The 24,904-nt window shown below is 30.8% G+C and overlaps 1 protein-coding gene across 1 annotated transcript in view; it reads left to right on the forward strand.

Annotated features, from left to right (window-relative positions):
* The window catches only part of LOC129230273 (nucleoporin NUP188-like), a 38,602-nt gene that overhangs the window by 9,623 nt on the left and 4,075 nt on the right, over positions 1-24,904 (forward strand). The window contains exons 8-20 of the mRNA XM_054864673.1: positions 1,522-1,564; positions 2,903-3,103; positions 3,745-3,834; positions 5,442-5,507; positions 6,010-6,132; positions 10,257-10,386; positions 15,169-15,219; positions 15,298-15,402; positions 16,064-16,196; positions 18,185-18,349; positions 18,768-18,882; positions 21,765-21,879; positions 24,638-24,701. Coding sequence (XP_054720648.1) covers positions 1,522-1,564; positions 2,903-3,103; positions 3,745-3,834; positions 5,442-5,507; positions 6,010-6,132; positions 10,257-10,386; positions 15,169-15,219; positions 15,298-15,402; positions 16,064-16,196; positions 18,185-18,349; positions 18,768-18,882; positions 21,765-21,879; positions 24,638-24,701 — 1,401 coding nt within the window. The remainder of the gene's footprint in view (positions 1-1,521; positions 1,565-2,902; positions 3,104-3,744; positions 3,835-5,441; positions 5,508-6,009; positions 6,133-10,256; positions 10,387-15,168; positions 15,220-15,297; positions 15,403-16,063; positions 16,197-18,184; positions 18,350-18,767; positions 18,883-21,764; positions 21,880-24,637; positions 24,702-24,904) is intronic.

A 24,904-nucleotide genomic window follows, 5' to 3' on the forward strand; every position in this document is an offset into this window, starting at 1 on the left:
TTTAGTTTTTTTTCCATAGTCTTTAGAAAAAAGTCTAAAATAATGTTTTTTATTTTTCTCAAATATGTCAGTTTCAAAATTTTCTTTTTTTTTAGTTGATTAGCACCATTACGCACTACGTTACCTGAAAAGGAGAGCTTCCACTTTTTCGTTTAACAGATTTTAGAGGCATTTGAAGAAATGAGGGTTTTTAAATAACTCTTTACATAATTGCAGACCTGAAAATTCAAAAAGAAATTTCTCTAGAAATGGCCAGAAAACACTTTTAATTAAGTTATATAGCGAAATTTTCATTTTGAGTCTTTACTTTATCCAGGAGTTTTATTCTTTATGAAAACTAGAACGCGGTCCCCCCCCCCCCCTTCAGCGTAGCGCCGAAAGAATCGTTAAGCGCAATGCCATCTTGTTCTCACTAAATTTCATATCCTGAATAAAATGACGATTCAAAATGGAAATTTCGCTATATAACTTGATTAAAAGTGTTTTTTGGCCACTTGTTGCAAAAAAAAATTTTCGCATTTTCAGGTCTGCAATTAACTTAGAGTTCCTTAAAAACTTTCATTTTTTTCAAATGCCTCTAAAATCTGTTAAGCAAAAAAGTGGACGCTTTCCTTTTCAGGGAATGTAGTGCTTAGTGATAGTAATAAACTGTACAAAAAATGAAAAATTTTGAAATTTACATATTTGAAAAAAATTAAAAGCATTATTTTAAACTTCTTTTTCTTCAAAAGACTGTGGAAACAAAACTAAAGCTCACATTTCAAAATGTTGCATATGTTTTTGAACAAGAAAAAACATCCTTTTTAAATAAAACAAACCGTAATAAAATATATTCCACCATTCCTGAGATAATGTAGTTTAAAGATTTTAACGAAAATCCCAAGGAGAAATCATGACAGGACCGCCATCTTTGGCGGCCTGTATCTCGGCCCAGGAATTTTTTATGAATTTTAACTAATATTAAGTTCAAAAAAATCTGAGACCATCATGTTACAGCTCTTGTTGAATTGACATGGATTCTACCATATATATACTAGAAAATTGCCCATCAAGGTATGACGATTGAAAGTTACTTCTACATTTGAACGAAGCAATTGCCTGTTTGGTGATATTTTGGTGGTTTAAATTTGAATCCTAACTCTAGTGGATTAACTCTAAACTCCAGTAGATAGTATTCATTGTTGACTACTTTTTTGTTTTTTCATTCCCCTGAAATGACAGAGTCAGCCTTGTTACAATAAAGCCTTTCCCTGCATGTTAAACATTCCCAAAACATATTATCAAATTATCATGCTGTGGCACGAGTTTCATTGTTGGTGATGTCAGGAGCGTTATACGATCAGTGAATTGGCTATTATATACGTAAGGATATCTATCTGTGTATAAATGTTCATTTGCTTATGAACTTCGTATTTTGTAATAAAAAAAGCTATGTTTTCAGTAATAAAGTTTCTTGTATTAATTATTTATTTGCTGGGTTTATAAACATGTCTTAATAATTTCCTCTGTTGATATTTATAGGTTAGGAGAGCATTATCTACTTAAAGATGAGAAAGCTTTATTGGTAAGACAATTTTTATTGCTCTTTACATTGTTACAAAATTACCAATTCAGCTGTGAAATTATGGAATCTACTATTGTTTGTGAGAACTGCAATTTGTTCTATTGTGAAAAACTAATTATAGAAGATTCATTGATTACAAACCAGCATTGATATAGTTGTTACAAGCATAATTTGATGTGCAAGTAATCTAGAAAAAGCAATTTAAACCATTAAATAATTTCATTTTGTTGAGAAAATTTAAAGCTAAATTTAGAGCTCCACACTGAGTAAAATGTCACTAACAATTAGAAAAGATACCCAAGCTTATTACAGTTATTATTAACCAATTTTAATGCACTGACATATATGTTTTACCACATAAAATAATAAATTGCTATTTTTTTTTTTACTTGTAACATTTTACTTGAAAAACAAAAATATGAAAAATGTTTTCATTCTCTACACAATAAATTTAAATCGCTTGTAATTAAAATACAGATACTTTGCCCTTAAAGGCATGAAAAATTGATATTTTAAACTAATACAGCTAAGATTACAACCTGGCTCCTTATTTGAAAATTAGCTGAGAGTGTTAATTCTATAAAAATATCGACACCATCATGCATTCTTACAAACTTAAATATATATCCATAAAATAAAGACACATGCAATGGCCCAAGTAGCTGTATTGTCCAACTGTCTTCATCTTATTACTTATGTTCTATAATATTTGCTTGTAGTACGTCTGTGTTTTCTGAGTAAAGTGTGTTCATTCTAGTAACTGTCATGTTGAATAGAACATTTTTTATGCAGCAAAACAAGACCACCACACTTTACTAAAACCTCCTTAATTGCAAGCAGCATCTACAGATAAGCACTACTTCACCTGAAAAATGTCTCCAGGGTCATCAATTACAAATCCAGTTTACGTCGGATCTCGATCAAATTTGGCAAGGAGGTACTTGGGAACCCGAAAACAAAAACGTAATATGGTTTGCAAACACCCAATAAGTACTGAACTGTTCAAATTTTAATTTTAGGACCTGAAAATGGCAGTTTTAGATTTTTTTTTAAAATTCAAGCCTGATTAATGAACGCGGGTCACTTGACGTAACTTTTACTTTCAAGGTAAACCGTGCAAACACGGGGGATGCAGCTAGTGTAATATAAAATGTACTGTTCCAAAAATTGGATAAAATATAAGATTTGAACATACTTAAGTCTCTAGGATTGTAAATTTTGAAAGTTCCTGTGTACTATCTTTTTCTCAAAAAATTGCTATATTTTTGTAAAAATTCTAATATTTTTCAAATGTTGCTTTTAGGCCTGGGCTTACTTTTTAAAATGTATACATTTCAGGAACTGAATAATTCAATACATAACTTAGGAAGCCACCAATCCCATTCACCTGTTTTATTGTGTTGGCTTCTTATTTCCCAATGTTCTGAAGTTCCAGTAATGGTGAAATCTGCGTATAAACTTGGAAAATCAGCTCTACAATTAGATGTTTTTGAATACCTCAAGACAGCTGTATCATCTCCTGAGTTTTCCAGGAAAGGGGTGAGTCTTTTTCCTTAATTAATTCTTGACATCCTTGTTTTTAAGAGTGAGAATTGTTAATTTTTGAAATTTATGATTATAAGTTAGAGATTTAAATTATTATTAAGTGAAACGTGTAGCTGCAAAAGTAGGTATGGCCAATTCTATTTTTTCGCAAATGCATTTTTTTCTTCTTCAGATTTTTTCATTGCATTACTTAGGTAGGCCAACAACCTGAGACAATCTAAGAGTTTCAAAAAGGTCTCCAAAATAGTATAAACAAAACAGGAAAAGTTTTTGTAAATCATTTTTTATAGCGACAAATATGAATTTTCTTTTTATTTATTTATTTATTTTGATTTTATTTATTTATTTATTTATTTTTATTTATTTATTTATTTTATTTATTAATTTATTTAATTTAATTTTATTTATTTTATTTTTATTTTTTTATTTTTTTTTTTATTTCATTTCATTTCATATTTTCTACTTTTGCAGTTATATATGCTTCAAATGTATTGTTTGTTTTGTGTAGTGCTAGATATCAGTGTACTTGGCTTTTGATTATTTTCTGTTGCTCTCTGTAACTCTATTTAAACAATGATGAAATTGATGAAAAAATATTTGATTCTTTTGTTAAAGATTTTATTTTTTTCTTATAGGTGATACCAGATATTATCAACTTGATTGTTTATAATTTACTTTCAATTGTGTTATCCCAGTTTGAGCTTCACAATTTAGGTTCAGTGCAGGTACTTTTTTTTATATAATGCTTTTATACTGAAAATGTATGTTATTTTAAGACCAGAAATCCTAAATTCAATTTATTATCGTTTGCTTTTTATGATATATACTTTTTATGATATACACACACACAATCATGTGTGCGTGTGTCTGTGTATGTCTGATTCATGTATTTGTGTATGTATAGCAAGGGCAAATTGTTTTCCCTGCGTTAGCACTCAAGTGGCAGTAAAATAACTTTTAGGGTTTATTTTACTTTATTTTTTTATTTTATTGTAATTTTTTGAGTGTTAATGGGAGAGGGCAAGATCCATGATCAAGATACGATCAAGGGATACTGGTAGCTAGTTATTGATTGAAGCTAGTTAGGGATAAATATGATTGTGTCAAAATCAGATGAATTTAAAGCGTAAATGTTTTTTTCATGGCTGCAGAGTCGGTGGGATATGACCAACTTCCAACTCTGACTCTTTTACTTCAAAATCAGTTTGACTACAACTCCACCACTCTGACTTTGACTCCACAGCCCTTGCAGAAAGGCTGACTCAGAAAGGAAGTTGACTAACGCCAATTCTTGGAATTTTCAAGCTTTCTACTCCTGACCTTGACTTCTTTATTCTAAAACCAGTTCGACTCTGAATCTGCAGCACTGGTTTTTAATCTGAAATAATGATTGTTTAGTTGATTAATTATCGATATGTTTTCAGTCTAAAGTTTTATTTTATTTTTGTCAATGGGAAATAATAAAACATTCAAGAGTATTTTGTTTTTTAACAGAAAGAAGAAATTGTGCTGACAATTTTATTATTAATGAAAATTATTTAATTAAGAAGACTTTTTATTATTTTTCAGTAATTTTCTAAATTATTTTTATTTATTAATTCGTTTTAATTTTTGGTAACTGCAAATAAAAAAAATGTAGTGCTTTATTTTTTTATCAGAAAAGAATTCCACCTTTTTTTTCCAAAAAAAAAAAACACTTGTTTTGATGGACTTTTTATTTCTTTATATTAATTTGTTTTTTCGAAGTAGTTGAAGATTTCTTTTTAGTAAATAATATATTATCTGCATTGTTTAAAAGGTATTACAACCTAATTTATTCATTTATTTATTTTTTGCATGTCTATTTCATCAGATGAGAGAGGCATATTTTGTTTTTAGAAACCATTTTTAAATGTTCAAACTGGTATGTTTGACGCTGTTTACAAGTCTTAGCTAATTAAGAGAAGATTGATCAGATGCTAGAAATTTGATGTTGCTATATGGGAAAGTAGGCTCAGTTAGTTCTAGACAGAGCTTCCAAGTTATTTATGTATGAATTTGTTTAATGTGTTGGCATCAGAAGAAATTTTCCTTTTAAAATTTAATTAGATGCAAAGAAAATAGTAACTATATTTTCATATGTTGTGAACTTTAGCTGATGAACTGATATATTTGATTATGACTATTGTAGGACACCTTGCTAATGTTTGTCATCATATTAATAGCAGTGTTGAGAAACTTTTTTCCTATTAGCATACAGAATTGTTAATGTTATTTTGTTTTACTAAATGCAAACTGGAACTGTGGATTGATTTTGTTAAGATGTATTGAAAAGTTTCTTTTTATTTTCTAGCCACTGTATGCTATTGCTACATCTGTCTTAAAATGTAAAAGTGTTGCTGATGATTTTTGGGAACAGGTATGATTTTCATAAGTAAATTACAAAATCATTTATGCATACCTTTAAGCAGGGCTTAATTTGTGCAGAAGCTCATGGGAGCTGAGCTCCTGCGCTTCTTATCAATTTTAACATTTTAGATGAATTTCAAGTTATTTATGCTTAAAATAAAGTTGTGGGAACTATAGGGCTCCTGCACTTCTTTTAATAGAAATTAAGCTCTACCTTTATGTAAACATAATGTAAAAATTGATTAAATTCAGTGTGGCATTTGTTTGTTACTCAAATGCAGTTTCATATGCAACTTTAGTGTAATAACCAGTATTTTAAAGGGCAAGAATTGTAATTTAGAGATGTGCATTTGCATATTCAAAACTTTTATTCCATTTTCAAGCTCCCTTTATTTTTCTTATTAACATTTGAAAAATACTACATCATTATTGGTTTAGTGTTCTTACTTTATAAATATTATGACTCCCCAAAAATTCAAACTAAATAATATTTAATTTTTCCATATTTTTAGGAAGAGAAAAGTGGCATTAGGGAACTTTTTACTTACTGCATTGAAATGTTTTCCATAGAATTTTGTCCATTGCTAAACATGTGTTCCTCTTTAGCATCAACTGAGAAAGAGAGCTGTATAAAGGTAAAAAAAAAAGTTAAATTTCTTAAGTGTCGATTGAAATAAAAAATTATATTGCAAAGTTGTTTTTCTTTTATTTATTTATTTATTTTTGTTAATTATTTTTAGAAGTTCATTGAAGCATAAGAATCAGGGTTGGCAAGGTTTTGGACACTACGGTAAAAACCCTGGTTTTTACCGTCCTGTCCAAAACCCTTGTGTCTAAAACTGTCCGAAAGTGTCCAAAACTGTATTTTTAGAAAAATTGCATTCTGTGAGAAAGCATCTAAAACAGAATAAAATGAATCGAAGTAATTTTTTATATTGAACATTTATTCAATGGAGAACATTCAACTTATTTATGCAGCTGATTTGAATCTAGAGTCACTGAAGTTGAATTCTTGATCAAAATTTCAATTTCTTCTCATTATATATATATATATATATATATATATATATATATATATATATATATATATATTTTTTTTTTTTTGATAATAGCAACAAAATTTCCCTATGTTTATGCATGTGTGCAAATTAAAGCAGGGTTGACAAGTTTTTTATCATCCTGTTCAAAGCCCTTGTGTCCGAAAGTGTCCACAACTATTTCTTGAGAAACTATATTTTGTGAGAAAATATCAAAACAGAACAAAATGTGTCAAAATTTTTTTTTTTTGATTATTTAATATATTTATTCAATGTGAACATTCAAGTATAAATACATATGTAGTTTATTTATGCAGCTGATTTTAATCTAATTATGTAGAAATTAAATTCTTCATTAAAAATTTCAATTTGTATGCAGGAATTTTTTTCCCTCCATAAACCAAATTTTTTGACATTATGCAAATGACAGTGTTTAAAATACAATGCAATAATTGGTTTAAATGCAATAAGTTACAATTTTTTGTTGTTTCAGAATGTATTAAAAAATATGAACTAAAAAAAAGAATAACACAAGTTTTACAATATAAGTGTTTAATCATCAATTTCTTGTTCTTTAATCTATTATTTAAAAAATAATTTTCATTAAAACATAATGTAAAACTTATTTGCAAAAATCATTTAAAAAATTAAGCTTTTTTTTCACCTAAATATTGTACATTTAATAATATTCCTTTCAATTATAAATGGAACTGAAATTAGTTGTCTTGGTAGTGTTGTGAATTTCATCTTATAACTCTACCAACTGTTACATAAAGAAGTTTTTATGTAGTAGTTATAGCCAATTTTTTAAAGTAAAATATTTTTTAAAATAACATTTTTAGAAAAAAATATTATAAAAAAACTCATTAATTAAACCTCGGTTATGTCTATATTTGTGCATTACAAATATTGCAGTCAATACGACTTGATTAGATTGCACCCCTTTAACTTTATCTTAGTTTTGGACAGTTTAAGAGAGTTTCGGACACTTTTGGACAGTTTTGGACGGTAAAAACTACCTGTCCTGTCCTAAACCAGTTTTAGACAGTTCAAAACCCAACCCTGATAAGAATATAAAAATAAGATAAGAGTTTATAATTTTTCTAAGAAAAAAGCATTGTTTACATGTACATAAGTAGACTTACTTGTAATTCATGATCATGCTTCACCGTCAATGAAAATTTTCTGGAATTTGAACAAAAGGGGGGGGGGGGGTACTGCTGCTTTTTCTACTCCAAACTTCCTATTTTGAACTTTTGGTTAACTTCATTATCGATAAAAATAGCCCATCCCAAAATTTATGTTGGCTAAAATTTCACCATTTACAGAACTCACCCAGTTAGCCATGTATGCAGATGACACCTGCATACTCGCCGCTGGTGCGACAAAAGAAATAGCCTCTGCTGTATTACAATATCACCTCAATATACTAGATGTCTGACTACGTACCTGGAAAGTCGAAGTTAATGCTTCTAAAAGCACTGCTGTCCCCTTTTTCTCTGTTAATCCTGCACTTGAATTATATCTAGACACCAAACCCATTAATTGGACTGGTACTGCCCCCTACTTGGGCCTAATTCTCGATCGTAACTTAACTTGGAGACCTCATATTGAAAATATTAGGTCAAAATACATTATCTCCAAAGCCTCCCTATCCCCCCTTATTCACCGGCGTTGCGTATTATCTACGGATAATAAGCTACTCCTCTACAAAATGTGCCTCAGGCCCATTAATATATACGGAGCTCCCATCTGGGCTACCTCCGCAATTACTAATTTCTCACTAGTTGAAAATCTTCAGCGCACTATGGTTCATGATGCTGTTAATCCTGAATGGTATATCCGTATGGATAAACTTATTCAGGAAATTGGCATTCCTACCCTTCATGATTTTTCCAAATCACTGGCCAGGAGATTCTCTGCAAGAATTCCCCTTGTCCATAATACCCTGCTAGACAGCCTTCCGGTCTATGACCCGGCTGATCTAGCAAACCGACGTAGGCCCCGGGCCTTGCTCTGCAACTAGCTGCACGGAACTCCTTACGGTTTACCGTTAAGGTTTTCCGGTTGGCATTAGGGACTTTTTCCTGGCTAAGACCCCCCTTTTTTCTATTTTTACCATATTTAATCCAGTATTTTATCTATAACGCCCTCTGGGCTACTTATTTCTAATTCTTTTTATTTTATTTTATTACTATAAAATACGCTTGGCTTGCCTTGCGTGGAAAAAAAAACTTGTGTTTTTTGTAACTTATCTCTTATTTTACTTTATATATGTAACCTTTTTAAGTTGTTTTTAAATTTAAATATGCACCCATATCACACAACGAATACCAGCTCGTCATTGGTTTAAAAAACATCCCATGTTAGTCCCACCCAATCACCTACATGGGAGGTACGAGGCCCCGCCTCAGGTACTCCCGAGGAACGTTTTCTAGATTGTGTCTCATTTACAGAACTTCTAATAGCAAAAACAGCCGCTTCATACAGAAATAAAAGCACTTACTGTAAGACCAGTACTCCGAAATTGGCCGTTTGGGTACTAAAGACGAAGTACCGTAACATATTTTAAAATTCTTTATATGTTAACCATATTTGTATTTGAAACAATTTGTGACAGTTGCTGTTCTCTCTCTTAAGCAGTCATAAATAGGGACAGTTGTGGTAGAAATGCTTATGATATTGGTATAGCTGATGTGAGGTATCATGCCTAGTGATCGTTCACGATTGTGACAAAAATGTTCCAAAAATTTTAAGGAGCATAGATATAAAAATAAAAATAAAAGACATCTCACATTGTTAACAGTGTAATTTTATTTCAACATCTGCTACAAACCAAAAATTTAAACACCAAGTCAAAAGTTGTTAAATTTTCATTTTTGCTATGTTTTCAATAATCAACTATTGAAACCCCTACCACAGTTTTAAATTTTTTTATTTTGAAGCTTCTTAGCCTATGTTTTACTCCTTTTTTTTTATTTTAAATTTAACATTTTATTTTCGTACATTGCTTGGTGATGATTTATAGAAAGTTTAATGACTAATCATATGCTAGGGTACCTTACAGACTTTTTTTGGATTTTTTAATTTGTGTAATAGACTTCTAAAAAAAGCTTCTGCTCCTTTTTGTTTTCTTTCTTTCTTCTGGAACAAACTTTTTTTCCTAACTACAATAACTGAAATAATAGATGTTGCACTTTAATTTATGCTTTCCTTTATCATTTTACAATTACTTTTTCTCCTGAGTTATTTTGGAAATTGTATGTGCGTTTTCAGCCAGAAGGCATGAATTTAATGCTCATTTTGCAATAACTTGAAACATTTATCGCAGTAAATTATTTTTGTGATAATATCTTTTGCATAGTGTGCTCTATTTTAAATAGATTAATAGTAATTTTTTAATCCTAAGATGTAAGTTATTTCTTGCCAGAATTAAATTAATTTTATTGTACTTTTACAGTAGACTCTCAAAATACTTATTAGAGTGATTGTGTTTTGTGTCAATTATTTCATGTTGTAGTGCCTTTCTTTGAATAGAAATATTGTCTAGTTAAATATAGATTTTTCTTTAAATATGTACTTTACAAGACTTAAAATCTTTTGCTCACTTTTATTATAAACTCTAAAGTTTTATAATTTTGTTTTAATGTTTTTTTGCAGGACATTTTTTTAATTACTTTTTGTTTTAGAATTTCTTACTCAGTATCATTTTTTATTTTTAGGTAGTTCAAACTATAAATAAGTTGCCAGTATTCACTGAATTTTTAGAAAATATTGATGAAAGAGATGTTACTGCGACCCAAGAACCAAACGTTTGGGAACTTATTAAAGACCGAACCCTTTATGGGGACCGTAAGTTGCAAACTGAATAAACAATAAGTGTCACATTTTTTTTTTAATTTTCATGATATCCAACTTACTTTTAAGTAACATTATGATCACAAATTTTATGCTTTTGAAATTTCCATAATGCTATAAAACTTATTACATTAAAGAGAAATTCACAACTTCAAAAGTATTTTTTAAATTTTCTTTCTTTTTATATGTGTATATGTATTGATAGGTCTATAAAAGAGCATAAAGGTTGGGAGTGAGGCAGAAAACAAACAGGTGTCCTAGCAGTACTTTCATTGTTACATAACATGTTAAAAATATTGTGGCATTAAATTTAAAATACATGTGCATTTATTCTTAGTTCTATTGGTGAAAAAAAAAAGAATTTGAAAATTATTCCATTATTCATGATTTTTTGATGCATTTAGATTGAAACTTTCAAACAATATTCAGATATTTGTGACAAATTATAGTTTTTGGCGAAAATTGATCATTTATTTTTGCGACAACAATTTGATTATTTCTTTATTTATCTGGAATATAAGGGCTATGTTGAAAGTCAAAGAACATTTTTATACATTTATGCTATCCCTGAAAGATTAGAGATTTTATTTCTAGTACTAGAATTTGAGTAATTACAACTTAAACTATAAACTTTAATTAAATATATGCCAGTTTCTTTTTTTTTTAATTATATGTCAGGTAGAAAAACTGTTCTACTCATTAATTTTAGTTAATGAAGTCGTGAAATTTGGGTGTGTTTTGTTAGTTTAGACATGGAGGGTTAAAAAAAAATTCAGCAAAATCATTGTAGTTTGTTTCTTCTCAATAATATTGCCCATAAGAAAAAAACATTTCTAAAACTCCCTCTACATTTTGTTATGCAGTGATTACTTAATTTTAAAAAAAAAACTATGGGATGTTTGCAGTTAAATTAAAAATGTATCATCAGAACTAGTCAATATTTTTATCATTGATTTAAAATTGTGTTTAACATCAAAGCATTAATTTTGAAATAAGATTTTTAGTGATCAGTATATTCTTATACATTTAATATCTAATCTGTTATTGTACTACTCAAGACAAGAATCACTGCAGATATTCTGGGTAAGGAAGGCAACCTTAAAAATTATAATGGTGATGGTTGTCTCACTTTCCCAGAAATTGCCTCAAGGGGGAAAGGAGATGTCAACTCCTTCTGGAAAAGTCCCCCTTTGCCTGATTGGTATGCTTCTGACCAGCCTGGCACGGCATTGCACGAGGCTGAGAGTAGATGTCAGCAGACAACTATTCTGCTGTGCTAAGCACAAAAGTCGTACCTGCATTTTTTATCAAAATTGAGTTACGGTCACCAGTGGTTCTTTGTAACCTATTTTACCCAGACCGAGGAGTCAGTCACCTTTCTCACCTTTAGTCACCTTTTGAAAATTTGGTTACTTTTAGTCACCTTTTGCAACTTTTGTCACCTTTCTCACCTTTTTTGAAATGCGTCTTAGGAATTTTTTTTTTAAATAATTAAATCTTTGAAAAGTATCTGAATGGTAGCTTTAACAGTGAAATTAATTTAAAAAATAGCCTTAAATATGCCCCCCACCTTGTTGTTGTTTAAGAAAAATAGCTATGCTATCGGGAAATCAGGGAATTTTTTTATCGCTTGCAATTGCACCCTATGAGCAGAACCAGTCTTTCTATCCCTTCTACAGATGAACTTGCTCCTTATTTTCGGGAATGTATGTTAAAAGAAGCATGTTTATCCTATTATACTTTGAGCTTTGATGACACTACCAATGTCAAAGACAAAAAAGAACTGCAACGAACAACAAAATATTGGTCTGAAAGCCAATGTTGTATCACAACAAGGCATCTCAAAACTTTTTTCTTGGGCAAGGCAGTTGGTGAAATTTCGATTGAGAAGCTATGTGAAGCACTTACCGAGAGTAATTATCCATGAATAAATGTCTCATGCTTCCTTTGGATGGTCCTTATGTTAATAAAAAGGTTTTTAGGTTGTTTGACACTATTATCCTTGAGACACGAGAAAAAAAGCCTAATAGTTATTGGTACTTGCAGTATTCATACAATGCATAATGCGTATGCCAAAGCATTGCAGTATTTAGGTGAAGAAGCATCTGAACTTCTTCTTAGTACTTATAGCTATTTTGATGGTTGGCCTTCCCGTTAGGAGGACTTCGAAGAAGTGCAAGCTCAACTAAATACACCTCATCACAAGTTCCTGAAACACACAACTAACCCATTGGCTTACTCTTGGACCTGCAGCAAACAGACAGTGGGATGCTCTTCAGTATTATTTTTTTAAACGTGTGCCTTTGAAAAAGAATTCAGCTATGCAATGCAGATCATATAAAGCTGTTGCAAATGTTTTAATAAGACCTTCTATAAAAGCTGAGCTGCATTTTATCTTTTCATCTGCTGATTTGTTTATGCAGTTCACGAAACGCTTTCAATGCCAAGCGCCTATGATGCACAAATTGTACCAAGAAATAGAGACCATTGTTCAAACTTTTATGACTCGAGTTATAAAAGCCTCTGTCATAAAGAAAGTTGATTTTTCAAACGTAGACACGGATAAACTGTTTGCAGTTGGTAACAGACTACCTCTTGAAGATCTTGTTGTTAGTGGATAGGTGACAGATGAACTGTCAAAACTGAAAGAAAATGAAAAGGTTATGTTTTTAAGAGGTGTTAAAAAGTATTGTGTGACTGCATGCAAGTATGTAATAGAAAAAAGTTGCGTATCAAACGCGCTACTGAAAAGTTTCAAATTTTTGGATCCAAAAGAGAGAAGTAAATCTAGAAGCTGTAAGGATTTGATAAAGATTACCAAAATCATGCCTTTTAATGTTCCGCTTGATAGGTTGCAAGATGAATGGAAACTTTTGCAGCTGGAAAAAGATGATGAAGCATCCAAAAACAAAACCATTGATATCTACTGGCAGCAGCACATTTCAAAAAAGGACTCAACTTCCAATGTTCTAAAGTTTCCCAATGTTTCTAAGGTGACAAAAGCTTCACTTGCATTATCACATGGCAATGCTGACATTGAAAGACTATTTTTCATTTCAAAGCATCTTTTTGGTAAAAATAAGACAGCAAGGACTGAAAGATTTTAAAACAGCATACTTATAGTTAAAGACACTGTAAAAGAATATCCTCATTTGCTTTCTTTACCAATTGGTCCAGAAATGATTAAATGTGCACAATAAGCACACGCAAATTACACAACATACATGGAGGAATGTAAAAGGAAAAAGGATTTGGAATTGAAACAGAAGCAAAAAGAAGAGCAAAGAAGAAAGGATTGTGAAGATGAAGCTAAGAAAATGGAAAAAAATTAAAACATCTATTGAAAGTGAAACTGTAGAAATCTTTACAAAAAGCATATAGGCTATTTTGGTAAAAGTCAGTAAAAAGAGATAATCCTTTTCTGTTTTTTGAGTTCTTAACAAATTGCTTTTGGTCACCTTTTTGTTACTTTTTTTGTCACCTTTTAGTCACCTTTGTTTTCAAATTTGTCACCTTTCTCACTTTTTTCAAAGGCCATCAGCAGTCCTCGGCCTGATTTTACCTAAATGCAATGTTTTATGATCATTTGTGAATGGGAAGTATTTTTTTTTCTTTTTTTTTTAATCTGAAAAAGTGTAATTTGAATCAAGTATTATCTTGCGGCGTAAAACTTTAAATACCAGCTAATCATTTTGTGCTCAGTGTCAGATATGTCTTTTGTGCTTAGCACGGCAGTATTGCCAGGTTGCGTTTATGTCATCTGCGTGCCCAACGTCATGCGGCGGGACAGAAAGCTTGTCCTCTTTGCACAAAGTGCAACATCATTGAAGCTACTCCATCAAATATTTCAATGTGCATATGATGGGATAGGAGCCTACTGAACTCCAATCCTGATGCGGTATTTGGGTATCTGCAAATTTTGGGGTTAATGATATTGGTTCAGATGCTATTGTCAACCAAGTGGGATAAGCCACACACAAGACTAGAATCAATGACATTTATGCCGTTTCAAAAACCTAACTTTCTTTTTTTTTTCAGAAATTGCTCATGTAATCTTGTGTTTTGCATGTAAACAATTGTACTACAATTTCATACATGCTCAAAACCTAATTGCTATAACTGCACAAAAATTGTCTCCATTCTTGTACGTAATAAACTCATAAAGTACATGAAGGCAATAATGAGAAGCTCGTACAGAGTTAAACTAGCTCATTTTTCTATGTCCTAACATCAAGTTCATACAGTATAATGCCTTATTGAATTTAAGAAAAAAATCCTTTTAGTATACAAACTTCAGTAGTCTTCAATTCGAGTCAAACCGCTCCATGCTGCGGACACTCACTGGTGAGATAAATTCAATTGATCTACCAGTTTGTTGGCACTCTCAGCTTCAATGAAATGACATCTGCCTCCAGCTCGGTTTCTCACTATTCCTGACTGATGAGCTCTAATAAGAACAAAACTGCAGTCTCAGGATGTAATAATCGGGCTGTCTGGTATATTGCATGTAGTTCTGGGCTTTAGCCCTGGCTTAGGGGCGATAACTTACTGCTAATTTTATAGAATGGTCTACCTGGATTTATTTTCATCCGGCCTATGTAGGCCAGATAGTTGGAAGTATACTGTAATTTTAGAATATTATTAGTCTACTTTCATGTGGTCTCCCCTTTTATAGAAAAATAGGCTAAAAACCTAACAGTTAGCATTCAGTGATTAAGTAATAAAAAATTGGATTATTTTTCCTATATAAGACCGAACATTTTCTTATTTTTTCAGACAGCATAACATTGCCTAAAGGGACCTTGGGAATCGTTATCAAAGAGACTGGTAATTTTTTACACCTTTTTAAATACTTCAGAAAATAAAATGTTTTTCACTCTTTGTTTAAAAAATACAATTTTACAGACAAAGACAGCTCATCTGTGATACAGTGGCAAGTTGATGTTAATGGATGGCAAATATGCTTACGAGAACTTTACTTTAAGTTACAAGAAATGTCTTTCAGTTCTGGTATTTATGAAGTTTTGTTTTGTTATTCTATATCTTTTTATTGAAAATGCCATATTTTTGACTCATTTGTGAATGGGAAGGTTTTTAAAAAGTGTGTATATGATTTTTAAATACCAATTATATTGTTTGCATTTATAGTAATGTTTCAATGAAAGCATAAATGCATTTTTAAAAAAGATTCAAGTTTTCAATCGAAATTTTAAAATAAGCATAAAGAATTAAGTAAAGAGATTGAAAGTATTTTTGAAAGATAAATATTGTATATTGTTTTGTTAGAAGATTTTTTTTTTCAATTATGGTATTTATAAAGTTTTGTTTTGTAAATTTTATGTGTATTTATTACCATATTTTTGACATTGTAAGTAGGAAAAGTGTTCACAGGGGATTTTCAAATACCAGTTATCTTGTTTACATTTATAGTAATGTTTTGATGAAAATAAAAATGTGATGCAAAAAAAGGTTCAAGGTTTCAATTAATGTTTTACTTGGCATAAAGAATTGAAGATCATTAATCTTTGACCTTAAACTTTGATAGAATGAAAAAAAATTTTTTTGGTTCCTTAACTTTGTGACTGATGGTGTATTTGACTTTGTAAAATTTTGTGATATAGTATTTGAAATGTTTTCTTATGAAGTTGATTTCATTTTTTAAACATTTCAGCTTTAATTCCTGTAGAAAGTATCAAAAGAATGATAACTGTTGGAAAACTTGTGAAGAATATTTTAGAGACAGCACCAGAAATGAGATTTCAACTGAGCCACATTTTAAATGCCATGTTTTCAATTTTACAAAGGTAATGTTCTTTAGTTTATTTTTTGGGAGGCATTTCAGCTACTGAATACCAGCTTGTACAAAACATTGCTGCATAAAAATATTCAGACATTTATCCTAGGTAACATTAAGGTACACTTCAGGTTGGGTTCTATTTCTACAAATGACAATGACGTCCATTAAAAAATGAGCACATTTCAAGAGCTCAGGACTTGTTGCAATTTTAGGTGCATATTTTTAACTGGTATCTTTAATGGAAATATATCTTTACCCTTAATTTTGTTTAATTGAATAATCAATTCTGCAATATGGTTTATTTTATGTTTAAGCCTGTGAAAATAATTTCCCATCATGCATTAGACAATTGAATCCTGCTTGTTTTTATAACCAAATAATAAGTCAGTCGCACACCATGATTTCACTTGATCAACTGAAAAAATGAACTTTTAATACAGCCTTTTTTTTCATCAATATATTGGCAACAAAACTTTATAATAAAAGTAGAAGTCACTAACAAAAAATTAAATAAAAGTTGTAAATTTTCATTGATCATCTTCCCGCCCCTGTCAATCGTTCTTAAAGTAACTAGTAGAGTCATAGCATCACTACCAGGATGCTGCGCTATGACTTGGCGGAGTGTTCCAGAACTAAGAGGATCGGTCTTTTAGTATCTTGTCCAGGCTTTCCAGAATCTTTGCCCTTATGATTGCATTAGAAGAAATAAAAAATATTTCAGCAGAATCATCAAGGGTAGAAGAATGTTTCAGGTAGGAAAATACTTTAAATTATTTTTAAAAATTGTCTTCTCCATTTTTATTGTCATATGTATTATTATCTATTAAGCAGAATGGACATGTAGAGGGAGTATAAAGCTCTTCTTAACATACTTAGAATGAGTTAAATAATTGGAAAGCTGCTAAAAAACTTTAAATATTGCAAATCAAAATTGACTCAACTTCAAGTACAGAAAATTGATCAGAAGTTAAAAAATGTTTTGCATAAAATATAAATGTACTCATAATTCAATGAAAATTCCGTGTTAAATTTCAAATTACTGAAATGTAAATGTGCATAAATTTTAATGCATTGTTAAGGACAATGAAATTAGAAGGATAGTCAGTGACTGACAATTTTTAAAGCTTGTTACAGTGATTGAGCAGCTGGAAATATTGAACAAAATTAACGGAAATAACTAATTATAATGCTAAATCGAAAATTTGAGACATTGTTATTTCCTTTTGCTACAAAATAGTCATAAAATTAGTTAAACACAAAAAAGACGGAAGTTTGCGTGGCCCCCTCTCATGTTTTGTTCTTCAATAAATCGATTATTATCGTATTTGATGCAATAAAGCTTTCTGACTTTTCATGAACCTATTTAATCATTTAGTGATTAACATCTAAACAGGGCAAGTGTTGAACCATGTACCTAGAAAGATGGAGGGGTTACAATGAACCCTAATGTATTTTGCTGTAAAAATAGAAAAATTCCTCTATAAGATTCCCTGCACCATAAGAAAGTGCTGTTTGCTCTAGTTTCACCTTGAGCTTCCTCTTTTTGCCACCAATTGAAATTCCAAAACGCTGCCCACCAGCCAAACAATTGTGACTGATCTTTGGAAGGCAAACAAACTTTATATTTTGTTGTGTATATGATGCATCACTGCATTGTTACACCTTCAGTTTTTATATCGATCTTGAAGAAGACGTATCGAGTGTGTGGGCTCGCTTAAGAAGAAATTTTAAAACGAAAAATAGAATAGGCCCTCACTGGCCTTTCAATCTTTCTTGTGCTAAAAAAAATTAGATATTTTCGGATGCCTTGGAGCAGCTCTCAACTTGCCCTCCTGCAATAATAAAGTCCTGATTGTGGATAATATATGTGACTAGTTTGAATTTAATGCCTATCTTTCAACATTCTTTCAATTTTGAAGTAGTCTTGATTTTGAATAAACATGGCTGTTTGTGTGATACATAACATTTTTTTGCAATTTCAAATTTTAATTCCAGGCATATTAGCAGCACATCACCTTCCTTGGAGCTTATTTCTGTTTGTATTGATATAGCAGCTATATTGTCAAGAGATGAAGTGTCAGATGTATGGCAACAGTTATCCCAAATACGTCTTCTTCCTTTCATGACAAGCGTTCCTAAGAACATAATGGATCGTGTGAGGTAAGATTTTTTTTTTTCTGCCTGCAGTGAAACCATAGAAATGAAAAATAATTTCGGTCTTAGTCCTGTTCGGATTTCTAGAAAGTTCAGATTTACCGGCCTACTTAAACTCGTGTTATTAACTCAATTATCTGATTTAAGTTATTAAAACAATTTTACACCTGAGTATCAGTGCTTAATACGTCATCTGCATTATACTAGTACAGTTACAAAATTTCTGGTCTAAATTGTAATTACATATTGCTATTTTAATGAATTGTACGTACATATTGTACATCTAAAATAGAAAAGCTAATTTTTGAAAAAAGATTGAAGTACCTTAATATTTCAGATAGATGTGTTACCTCATAAATATTTCAGTCTCTTTTTTCACTTTATCTCTTAAAATTTACTACTCAAGTTTCCTTTTGTTTTGTAGTGGTATATGCATGAATATTGGGATTATTGGTCAACTGATTGCGTCCCGTGAATGCATATCTGGGGAATATTCTGTGTGCCTTGCTTTCTTGAATTTAGTATTGAATGTTTCAGAGGTAAGCTATTTACTAAGTCTTTGCTTGCGTAAAATGCTGAATACATAATAAGTTTCAGTTTAAAATTTATCAACCACATTCATAAATAAATCTATATAAATAAAACTAAGAATATGTGTATGTGGGTATATATATGTGTGTGTATGTTCCCTATACAAAATCCACAGTTTACTTCGAACCAGTTTACTTTCTGAACCAAATTTGGCTGGTAGGTACTTGGGCACCCAAGAAGGAACATAGGGGGCTTTTCAAACGCCAAAAAAGAACCGAACCGTTCAAATTTTAATTTTAAGACCCGAAAAGGCATTAAATGGCTTTTTTTACCCGAAGTAATTATCCAATTTCTTTGATTCAGGTCCCATTCGAAAGCCAACGAAAAACACACAAAGAGATCATTCATTTCCTTCGAGTTAAAAAAAAGGCTGTAAAATCACTGGGAAAAAATTAAAAAGCACTGCTAAGCCTAACGGAACAGATAATTTAAATCGGAAAATTAAGGTTAGCGCGATCTTATTTTAAATTAGCATTCAGAAGGTTGCCACTTCTTTTTCCTCGGCTGTGACTAAATAAATTTTGTTTTTGTTTTGAGGTAAAAATTTCCCCTTTGGATTATTATTTGGCAATTTATCTTCTTTCTTTTCTTTTTTTTAAGATTTCAGTTGTATTTATGGGGGGTTGCGTTTACGTTTTTCGGGAACTTTTGATTTGCTGTTTTCTTTCTTTGAGAATAATAATTTTGACAGGGAATTTTACAGTATTTTTTTATTTCTAATCGAATCTGTTGAACATGTATCACTTGACATAACTTTTATTTTCGAGGTAGACCGTGCAAAGACGGGCAATGCAGCTAGTATCTTAATAAATAAACAGAACTTAAAATATAATTATATGAATAGCATAAGTAAAATTGCTATTTTATATACTGTAGTATTGTAGATGTAATTAGTGTTATGTAGCATCACAAGTAAAATTCACTCATTTGTCAAGTTATATGACCTGTTTCACATCGAAATTTCATTTCATATCTAGAGCTGTGCAATATCAAAATTTTAATACCACGATATTTCACTCTCCAGGTGAGGAGAAGTGGATTCAAAATTTCCTGGGCGAGAAGATGTTGCAATGATGTATCTTAATGTATATTTTGCATTGAAAAACAACAAAACTGTGCCCAAATATAGTAAACACAATTGTTTTTCAAAGTGCTAGTGGGTAATTACCCCGCCCCCTCCACTTCCCCCTAAATGATGGACCTGAGTATATTCTGATTTATGTGTCAATTTATAGTGCCCCAAAAATTATCTAATTAATAAAATATTTAAATTTTATGTAACACAATTGTTTTTCAATGATGCTAACATTTTTTATAATTCTTAAAACTACAATCAATGTTTGCTTGTTTTCGTTAACCAAAGATCTTGATTACATTAAGCTTGAGTCTTTCTATTGAGGTTCTGTTAAATTTAACAAACTAAAATAGCTGCACTGATCCTATTAAACAGCATTATTTTTTTATTTGAGACCATTAAGGTAGTTTATACCTTATAACAGGTGGCAATGCTCCTTTTGTTCCATTCCCATGTTAATTCTATTGATATCGAAACTGAGGTAGTAAATGAATCGATAAATAATGGTATTATAATGCATCGCACAGCCCAATTCATGTCTTGTAATAATTAATGCATGAATAGAGGTGACTAAACATTTGATTAATTGACCATTTAATTCTCAGAATTTTTACCGATCAATTAGATAGCTATGATATCTAATAATAATAATAATCATGGTTTTATAGCTATTGGTGTATTACTGTTGCTACTTCTTTTTATTAAAATTTAAATTAGTGTTTAAATGCTGTTTGTAATCTAAATATTTAGTGTCAAAATATCTTAATGATGTAATTAACAATATATATTTTGAATTAAGTATCGGCAACAGACATTACAATTCAAAATTATTGTATAGTGATAATCAACATTTTCAATTTACGAACACTGAAAGCATTAAAGATAAAGCAATAAAAAAGTTAAGAAAAATGGTCATCAGTCACAAGAATTTTTTTTTCCCCTTGAAATTGTTTGTCGTGCTATTTAAAGAAGTTCCATGGCTCTCTTCACTTCTTTGGCAATTGTTTTTAAATTCATTTTTTTCTTGAGTTTGCCATTGATCTAATTTGAACCCTGTCGTTTTTACTTGTCATTTTTACCATTGATTTTAAAACTTCTATTTGAAGCACAAATACATAGTTTTTTTAAGGTTGTGTACCGAAGTGGTTTTAAATAGCGAACATTTGTTTAGAAGTTTCGTTTCCTACATTGCAGTATGTGGCATCCACGCAATAATTGATCATTTCCAAAGTTTACAAGTGCGCAGAAACTCCTTTCACATTTTAGTTTGAACTCTCACTCTTGAAGTACAATGCCCTTCTTTGTGACATCAGAATAACTATTCAGTCAATTGTTCTGCTTCATGTGTGGAGTATTGCTAGTGAAATGAGGCAAACAAAAGCATCATGTTGATTTGAGCAAATATTCATAATAAGCTCTGAATAATAAATGAAACAGAACAATTTACTATATTTAAATTTAAATGATTGATCTTGTTACCTATCAAAATTAAAAATTTAAAGAATTTTGAGTAACCAAGAGTTTTGGATGAAAGAGGTTCAAGTAATCAAGGTTTTTCCATATACGCGTATAATCCGACTGTGCTGTATTATGTTTGCATGCCATAAAACAATATCTTCACATCTATATTGTGTGTAAGTGTTTGTCACTATTCTTTATCATGTTTTAGTCTTATGCATTTTAATTATTTATGCTATTCAGATATTCCTGTTTTATATTTAATAAAAAATAACTACTTTGATATTTTATTTTTAGAATGCAGCTTCAGAAAATGAAAATTTTCTAGCTTGTGTAGTCTATATTATGAGAGAAATATTTTCCTACTTTCACAAATGGTATTATTCAGAGCCCAATCAACGTTTACTTATGGGTTAGTATTCAATTTTTTCTTCTAATTAATCAGAATAGTTTCTTATTTTTTTTAGTTATTTTGTGTAAAAAGAGTGTAGGTGTTAAAAAATTCTTAATATGTATGTGGCTGATTCTAAAAGAACCTAACATTTTCTGATCATAAATTCTTTAAAAATAAAAAAAGGCTTTAAATTAAAAAAAGAAGTTGTGTTGAGTCTTTATAAAAAGCTTAGTTTGGGAAAAATAAAGGGAACTATCTTTAACTATATTACATTTTACTGTGCTCTCCTGGCATCTATGCCATTTTTGCTTACCAGGAGAGGAATTTTTCTTACACAGGACCATTATATTTCAAGTTTAAAATGTTACTTTTTGTTCTTCTCTCTTAATTTAACTGTACAAAAAAGGTATAATTAAAAAAAAACTTGTGAAACAGAAATGTTGCCCAGGCTGTAGCAGAGCCATGGAAGGAGTTTGTGTTGTTAAAACCCCTCCCAGACTTCCAGCACATTATTTTTTTCCCCACAAATCGGAGGGGAAAAATAGTGTTCAAATATTTCCAATCATAGTAAGTTTTAACATAATATCTTACTGCTTATTGAAAGGGAATCAATCACATATTGCTTTCCGATTCTTAGGTGATATAATTAGGGTTAGGTTAACAATATGTATGATCCTGGTAATAAATTTGAGCTTTTCCTAAGTTGCTGCAAAGACTTCCCTTAGTAAATGATCAGCAGCAGAAAGTGGGTTGGAGTATAAAAATTTCACTGAAACAGTAAACTCCCGATTATTCGTGGAATAGGGTGGTACGGTTACGATAACCGCGAATTTAGCAGATAATCTAAAAATCAGGTGAAAACTGTACTACTGTGTGCAATAACTTTAAAAAAATTCAATAACAGTTGAATACATTTAAACTATGTCTAAAAATGATAACAGTGAATAAAAAATGTATGTAAAATCTAAGCAAGGATTGCGCATATTTTCAACCGAATTACAAGCAAATTATACAAGCAAAGAAAACTAGCTTGAATCAAATTAAAAACACATAAAGGAAGCGATGGCAATATATTTTTTTTAACAATACTGGTCTGGTCACTCGTTTCGTGCTTCAGTTGTGTAGATCTAAAAATGAGGTTCCAACTAATAGTGTAGATCTAAAACCCATGTTTAGAGGGGTTTTTTTACATATATTTATTTTAATTTATGCATTTGTTATTATTATTTTTTAATTACGTCCTTCAAATAGTCAATAGGGTAAAACATTCAACTATTTGCTCTTTCGCGCATACGAATTCTTGCCATCCACTGTAATAATGATGAATCTCTTTTTGGGGAGATCGTCTTAAATGAAGGAATCGCAGTCCTTCCGGAGTGCAGAGCAGTCGAAGAGGTGCCTGCCATTCATGTTAACTCCTTCGTCACACAATATGCAGTTAGGAGAGTCCACCAGTCTAAAACGATGTAGATGAGCCCGAAAGAGGTCATGTCCTGTCAGCAGGCGGAAAGGAGAGACCCCTATAGCTCTAGGTAGGTTCCTGGGAATGCAAGATGACAAAGGACTATCCCACGATTTGCTGACAATTTTTTCCCTACTGGAGTCTGTGCGGTGTTTATGAACTTTTTGCTTGAGCAAAAGTTTGATTTTTCGCAGATTTGCAGGGGACTCAGGAGGGGTCAAGAGAGAAGCCTCTTTTGCAAGTGTGTCTGCATTTTCATTACTCCATAAGTCACAATTGCTTGGAATCCATTGTAAAATGATCTTCTTACCGGAAGTTAGGAGAGTATTGATAATGTTCTTACATTATAATTCAATGGTTGTAGGAAGCAGATTGTAAGATGAAATAGATTAGATGGCAGCCTGACAGTCAATGAGGAGCACAAATTTTGCATCTCTTCAATCCTTTGAACAGCCAGATAGATTGCCTAGATTTCTGCATCAAAATTGTCTGATTTCGTATTCAATTGTTGTTTAATTTGAAAAAAAATGGAGAAGATGCCGGAGCGCGCTATTCCAGAGGTTCACTCAGCCAATCCATCAGAGTAAATGTGTACCCACTTATCATCAGAGTACCTTTCATAAATTGTGGCAAGAAAGGATAATTTGATGTCTGCTAAAGAAGACATTCCCTTTTGAGCAGGGAGGACTAGGTTGTAGACAGGGACTGCATATTTCATCATACCCAGAAATATAGTGGCTCCTGCTACTAAGAATGTTTATAGGGTCAGTAATTTTCTGGAACTCTGATAAAAAAGTACGTCATGTTTTAAGTTTCAGAACAGCAAGGCGATAATTCGTTAAAAAACCTTTTTTAGGCAATAGCCTTTCTCCCAAAGCCAGACAAGCATAGAGTCATCTGTCATGTAAACAGGCACGTTTATTGTTATTATTAATAATAATAATAATTTTTTTGTCAAATCAAAACATGAAGAAACTTTATTTTTAAAAAATTAGGTGAAAATATTTTGAGATGGCGGTGAGAAAACTGCAATATTTCTTACAAAATCATAGTAAACCTTCAAAAATAAGGAGAACAAAATTGCTTCTTCTTATTTTTTATTTAAAATACTAGTTATTTAAACGTTTATTTTCCTTTCCTTCTTTCTTTTCTTTACATTTTCTTTAACACTTTTGATTTAGATGCATACTCAAAACATATCTTGACGAAGCAAAAATGATAAGCATTAAAAATTATTAAATTTATAAAATTAGCTTATATAAATTCTCACTGTTTAGTGAAAAGATATTTATTCATACTTTTTGTATATTATAGGTCAAATATGTCTTCAACTACTTCACAATTTATTTCCTATGAATAAACATAAGACAAAATCATTGTAAGTGTTTGCAAAATCATTTGTCATTTCATTTTTTGCTGTACTTTAGGAAAAAGGTTAAATTTTTGTTTTTAAATCAACTTTTGGAAAAGTATGACATTTTTATATTCACACAATACATATTTTAAAATTAAAACTGAAGAAGATGAGAAATTCATTTCCAAATGATTTATTTTAACGATGTTAAAATGAAATAAGTACGT

This window comes from Uloborus diversus, chromosome 9, assembly GCF_026930045.1.
Source record: "Uloborus diversus isolate 005 chromosome 9, Udiv.v.3.1, whole genome shotgun sequence".
In the NCBI taxonomy this organism is placed as follows: domain Eukaryota; kingdom Metazoa; phylum Arthropoda; class Arachnida; order Araneae; family Uloboridae; genus Uloborus; species Uloborus diversus.